This window comes from Arachis ipaensis, chromosome B01 (genome assembly GCF_000816755.2).
Source record: "Arachis ipaensis cultivar K30076 chromosome B01, Araip1.1, whole genome shotgun sequence".
In the NCBI taxonomy this organism is placed as follows: domain Eukaryota; kingdom Viridiplantae; phylum Streptophyta; class Magnoliopsida; order Fabales; family Fabaceae; genus Arachis; species Arachis ipaensis.
In genome coordinates this window covers 99,584,413-99,590,829 of record NC_029785.2, presented here as the reverse complement: position 1 = coordinate 99,590,829, position 6,417 = coordinate 99,584,413, and the positions used below count along the sequence as shown (strand labels likewise).

Sequence of the window (6,417 nt, the reverse complement as noted above, 5' to 3'; positions counted from 1 at the left end):
CCAAGCACCAACTGAAAAAATAGCAGATATTGGTACTACTGTTGCCAAACCCATAACATTGAAGGGTGGCGGTGATAAAGAGAGGTCATGCATTTACAAAATTTCTCATTGGTCTCGCAGCTTCCGATGGCAAAAACAATTGGGAATTTTACTTCTAATGTGGGTTCCCTTCTAGGATATTGAATGATAAAAATATTTCTAATTCTTCAATTTTATCTTTTTTTTTCATTCAATGAAAAAAAGGCATAAATGTGAGGATTTAGAAAAAGCCATTGAGAGAAAAAGTAAAGAGAGTTTGCTTAGAGAAAATTAAAAAATTATGTTAATCTCTTTTGCAATAATTTTCTATTTTATTTCTTGAATCTAAGAGGTTTTCTTACTAAGTTGAGTAGACACTTAGTGTTGAGAATTCAGGGAATGAATCTAGCCAAATCAAGCTTGGTTAGAAATTTGGTTTGTCTCGTATAAGATTAAGAAGAATTCTAGGGAATTATTGTTTGTAATATTTGAAAAGATAGTGAGAATTTTACTATTGTTGTGATGGAGATTGGACGTAAAGCACATTGCACAAGATGATTGAACCATAATACATGGTTGTGTACTTCTTTCTTCTATGTTCTATTTTTGTTATATTCGTTATGAGACAATATTAAATTATCTCCTGCATAATCCATATTGTAGACACAACAGAATATGTTTTTGGTTTTAAAGTTTAAAAAAGAAGCAAAAATAGGCCATAAATTCAACTCCCTTCTTTAAGTCATTGAAAACTTTCATTACGATATTTGAATATTAATTAGATTGACTATGATTGATATTGCTATTAATAATAAAATATTAGATATTTATTATTTGATTATTTTTTATTTGTTCATCATCTATAAATAAATGGTACATTGTATTTGTTTTGCTTAATTTTCGTTAGTCTCAATAAGTGTCGTCGACTCAAACTTGTATCAAGATCTCAATTTGGGGAGTAGATACGATTCCTCTTAAAAGAAGAAATTCGATTCAGAATTTACTCAGTGTATCAAAAATTACTTGTATAAAATATATGAAGTATTTGATATAACTTGTAAAAATAATGTGAATAATTTGGAATACGAATGTAAATGAGAAATTAAATTAAATAAATAAAAAAGAAAACAAACTAGAATTTAAAGAAGGTAAAATACTTGAAGAAAAGAAGTCAGTAAAATATATTGAAAATTGACTTAAGACACTTATATGCACTTGTACTCCATGATTCTTCTTGATGTTAGTATAACTTAGAAATTGCAAAATTTTAGAGTAATTTTTAAATATTTTTCTTGAAGTTCCTAAGTCTTTTAAGTTTCCCTTATTTATAGACAATGATGTTAGCTAAATATTTCTCTCTATCCCAGGATCTAGCTTTTCTTTTTTTTGGATTCTCATAATCCACGACCTTGTCTTAACTACTATGAAGTACCTTATTTGCCAAGTTAAAAACTCGACGTCTTTTTTTTTTAGGGTGATCCCTAAGCTTTTACCTCCACATTCCTTATTTATCATGTGCCATCGAATTAACTCATGTGTTGTTAATAAAATTCAATCCAAGCCAATTTCGACTCGACTCATATCATGCATGATGTAGACGTCATTTGCTTCATCATGGTCGAATCATATAATTTGTCAGAATTTTGTACTAACAATATATATATACTAATAGAGCATTTGATTATCAAATTTATTATTTTTGAGTTATTATCATGATGTTTCAAATTTTGCATGCTTAGTGTAATAATAGAATAAACTTAATTCAATATTAAAAAAAATATGAGTACAAACAACATTATAAGTGAGTAGTGATGCAACCCTGGCTTTACAAGTTACATTAACATATGACAAACGAAAAAGCAGTTTGGGAACAAAAATCAATAATGAAGCTCCTTTACTTAATAATAAGAAAAGCTAAGCTAAGTTTGCTAAGTTTCCAGAAGTGCAAGTATGACAGTGAAGTCGAAGTTAGGAACAGAAAGAATCGGAAGGAGGAAACACTTGACTCTCAGTGGAGTTTTGAATCCCATGCGGAACCCAAACCTTTTTCCTACCTGCACTCCAAGAATCAAACCCATCTCACCCACATGCCCTGCTTACGTGTCGCTCTCTTATTGGTTGACTGTGTACTGAAAACAATGGGCTTTTTCAGATCGAAGCCCACGTGGCAAGATCCTACGCTGAAAATTACAGAACCTAGAGAATACCACTCTACTCCTCCTTACTACTACACTTTTTTTCCTTTCAACTTTCTCTCCCATTTCCCACCACTCAAACGCCTTCTTCCTCTTTATTCCTCTTTTCCCCGCCTTTAAAACCCGCCGAGGCTACGAAATTCGATTCCACGTAAAACGCAGTGCACTCTGCGATTTTTCTTTTTAAAAAAGAAAAAATGAAAAAGTCGGTGTTGAAAGAACCCGAGTCGACGACTCATTTCGACTCGCCTCACTCACCATTCCGAATACGATCCTCTCCTCTCTCCGATGGCGGCGATCCTAACGAGTCCGAATCTCCGCCACAGCGGTTTCACTCGCCAGAAAACTCACCGGAAAGTCAACACCGTGACAACTCCAGGGCAATCGTGGTCGTCGGAAGTCCGGCGCACCAATCTCCCTTGCACGATTCCGATCGCCAGAGCCCGACTCCGGAGAATGCACCGCCGGTGGTGGTAATCAACCGCGCTGTGAGGCAGGAGCCTCAGCCTGCGCCGACGAATCTGAGCGCCGGTCATGGAGGACGAGGCAGAGAAGGCGGAGGGAGGGGGAGAAGCAGGACGGCGCCGGCGATGAATAGGGAGAAGATAATGAGGACGGCGGCACTAGGGTTCCGGGTGAGCGAGGTGGTTCTGTGTTTGATTTCGTTTTCGGTTATGGCGGCCGATAAGACTCAAGGTTGGAGTGGTGACTCCTTTTATCGCTACAAGGAATACAGGTTTTAATTTCTTCTTTCGTTTTCTATTTTATTTTTTTAGCAAATATTATATTATTTGCAATATAGTAGCTCGATCAATACTAGTCATCAGTACTCACCATATACAATGTCTTCAATATGCATGTATGAACATATTTTACTAAATTGTTTAATATTTTAACTATTATCGAAGATATCGAATACTCAGTCACTTCTTTCTATCTTTATTTTTATTTTCTTTTAAGTAGTATTTGCTAATGAAAAATGCATTTTCATTATTTGTGATATGTCATTACATGTGTGACTTTTTTAGCTCAAGAGCGTTATACTCATATAAATTTTGTTAATCCAATTTAAAAAATGCGAATTGAACAAATTATTTTTGTAATCAAATTTAAATTTAATCTTTTCNTAAAGGAAATAACGAATTTTTAAAATAAACATTAATACTATAAATGTATTTTAGATAATACTATTAATTTTTTAATAGCATCCTTAATTTAATTGTAATTATAATGATTAAATAACATTAATTACGCATGTATATTTGTTTAAAGGTAATATAATTCTATCTTATATGTACGTTATTAAGATTTCTTTATTACTATTTTTTGCATTTATATTTAAGAATGGGGTATATTTAAATTAATTTGCTTCTGCCGTGAAACTTGTTTAATTCAATCGCAGTTCTTTATACTTTTTCTGTTTATGATAATTTATAAACAAGTAATCACTTATTAGAGTTGCTTTAGTGGATGAAAAATGTGCAACTTTTTGGTTTGGGTCAGATCAATGTCAAAGGCCATAATTTCGTTGAAATGCCGTTGAATTTGGCAGGACGATGTTTTGAATTGCTTTTGAAGCTACACTTAATTGCAATTTTTTGAACATGGAAAATCCGTACCTGAATAATGCGAGTACTACTACTTTTTTTTTTCTTTTTTTTTTTTTTTTTTTTTTTTTTTTTTTTTTTCTGTTTGGCATTTAATTTTACCAAATTACTGTTGGGTGATATGGGCGCAGGTATTGTTTATCAATGAACGTTATAGCATTTGTTTATGCTGCATTTCAAGCATGTGATCTTGCCACCCAGTTCTCTGGCAAACAATTACTCGTTCACCATTTCCGCCCTCACTTTGATTTCTTCATGGATCAGGTTAGTTAAAGAAACCAATTCAACTTTTAAGCTTCATTTCAATTTATGCTTTTCAGATCTGAGTCCAAGAGATGACAAGAAAAAGAAACGATAACCATGTTGAAAGCAATTATAATTCATCTATCTTAAACTAATTCATGCCTTGTTCAATTGAATGAATCTTGAATTTTCTTTTGTAATTGAATAACAGACTGAGTTGTGGAAAACTTTAACAATTTTTTTTTTTTGTGTGCATGCCTTGGCGCACGATAAATGAAATTGAATGACAGGTTCTGGCATATCTCTTGATGTCTGCATCATCATCGGCAGCTACCCGGGTAGATGACTGGCAATCGAACTGGGGAAGAGATGAGTTCACGGAGATGGCGAGTGCCTCAGTTGCTTTCTCCTTCCTAGCATTCATTGCATTTTCCATTAGTTCACTCATCTCTGGTTACAACCTCTTCACTCTCTATCCTGTTCCTTAGCAACCAACATTTTAAACCTCATACACATACAAACTGTCTGTCTATATGAGTCCTCTTTTTAAATTCTTTTTCTTCTGATGTCTATTAATGCAATCAAGAAAATGTCATTGCCCGTGATTTTATTTCTTTTACTGTACAGACAGACTTGTATACATAAACTTGCATGGTATTTCATCTTACGATTCGCAGGGTGGAGAAAGAATTTTGTATAACTTTGAAATACAATTTTTAATTTCAATATTTTAAATGAAAATAGTTTTACACAATACTTAGCTATTTCTTGTCGCTAATTACTAGTTAGAGGTAGTTAGACCTTATAAATGAGATCAGAATTTATTTTTTTATCCTGTTCTCATAAACACCTGGAATACACAATAAAACAAATATATGAATGAAAAAATAATAATGACCCTTCTTCCATAACCCTATACATATTATACTTTTATTACGCAATCCACATTGTCATAGCATTTAAGCATTATGTCAATACCCAAGTTCCTATAATATTAGAGATGTATGGAACAATCTAGGTCCTAAAATAAAAATAGCTCTATGAAACTCAGAATTCAACATAATGATTTACTGGTACAACTGACTTTGTTGATGCATTAATTTTAATGGCCATTACACTTGAGCATAAAGGAAAAAAAAAAATGTAAGTTGTCATCATGAAGGATATGACTAAAGCTTTTACTTTTTTTTTAAGCTAACTTATAAAAATCAAACTTTTAAAAGATAATTTTTTAAAAATTATTGTATCTATATTAAGCAAATTAAATTAAAAATAACTTTTAGTAAGTATAACTAATAATAATTGTATTTAGTAAAATAATTTTTAAAATTTAAAAATAGAATACATACCCAATGCAATCCATATATTAGTTAACAACGCTGATGTGGACATTTAGTCAGAGTTAAGTGCCATGTTGATTTAAGAGGAATGTACAAAATTGATGTATCTCCTATATTCTTTGAAAAAACGATGTCATTTCTCAAATCCACTTAACCAAACCTAATTTGGATGATTCGTTGTAGTCCCAATCTTTCCATACTCACTCATCTTTGAAATCATAGACAAATCCTAGGGCACCATAATTGAAAGTGAAAAACGTTGGTTATTATTAAACCTGTGAATCGAAGGTGAAAATTTGACTTGTAGCATGAACGAGAGTGTTCGAGATCGAAGGAAGAAGAGATGGGTCTCTCTAAAGTGCTATTGCGGGTCTCATGTCATTCTATTTATGTCTTGGATCGAAAACAACCCAGATAAGTTATTCTTTCGTTGCCCTTACTTGAAGGTATGATATGTTTAATAATACGTTGGTTGGTTGAATTCTGTATTCACTATTAGTCTCACAAGCTTAATTCGAATAGTAAATTGTAGAAACTCATTGTTCATTCTTTGCGTGGCTAGATGATTATATTTCTTTATTTAATGAGGATGCTATAAAGACAATCTCAAAAGCAGTATTAATGCAAAAGAAGAATCGATTTGAAGGCAAGAGTGATTCGGTGGATGACAAAGTTAAAAAGCTAGAGGATAGGTTGATTGGATTAGAGAATCAATTAGAGAAGTGGATACTAAAAATGGGTGAAAATAGATGCTTGGGTAATCAAGCATCACCCTTCATTACATGTAACATGTAATGACCCAACTTCTAGCACGTCATGACTAATGTTAGTCGCCAGGCACTACTTCACAGCTTTTTTTAGAGACTTTAGATCTTATATTAAATATATACATATGAGTCTATAGCTCTAGTCGAGATTGTGTGTTAGATAGATATAATGGAATAGCAAATTGTTAAACAGATAATACATGAAGCATAGAAAATATAGTAATTTCATATATATATATATATATAT

At 32.4% G+C, this 6,417-nt stretch overlaps 1 protein-coding gene across 1 annotated transcript; it reads left to right on the top strand.

The window, feature by feature from the left end:
* On the top strand, nt 2,024–4,817 carry LOC107632307 (CASP-like protein 4A3). The gene is made up of 3 exons (XM_016336006.2): nt 2,024–2,949; nt 3,952–4,084; nt 4,354–4,817. The coding sequence occupies exons 1-3, from the start codon at nt 2,411–2,413 to the stop codon at nt 4,549–4,551; spliced, it is 870 nt and encodes a 289-aa protein (XP_016191492.1). The 5' UTR covers nt 2,024–2,410; the 3' UTR covers nt 4,552–4,817.

Excerpts from the sequence above, each read along its gene's own strand:
- LOC107632307 (XM_016336006.2), top strand. The coding sequence starts at position 2,411 with ATGAAAAAGTCGGTGTTGAAAGAACCCGAGTCGACGACTCATTTCGAC. Across the intron at positions 2,950-3,951 it reads TATCGCTACAAGGAATACAG|GTATTGTTTATCAATGAACG; the intron begins GTTTTAATTTCT and ends ATATGGGCGCAG. Across the intron at positions 4,085-4,353 it reads TTGATTTCTTCATGGATCAG|GTTCTGGCATATCTCTTGAT; the intron begins GTTAGTTAAAGA and ends ATTGAATGACAG.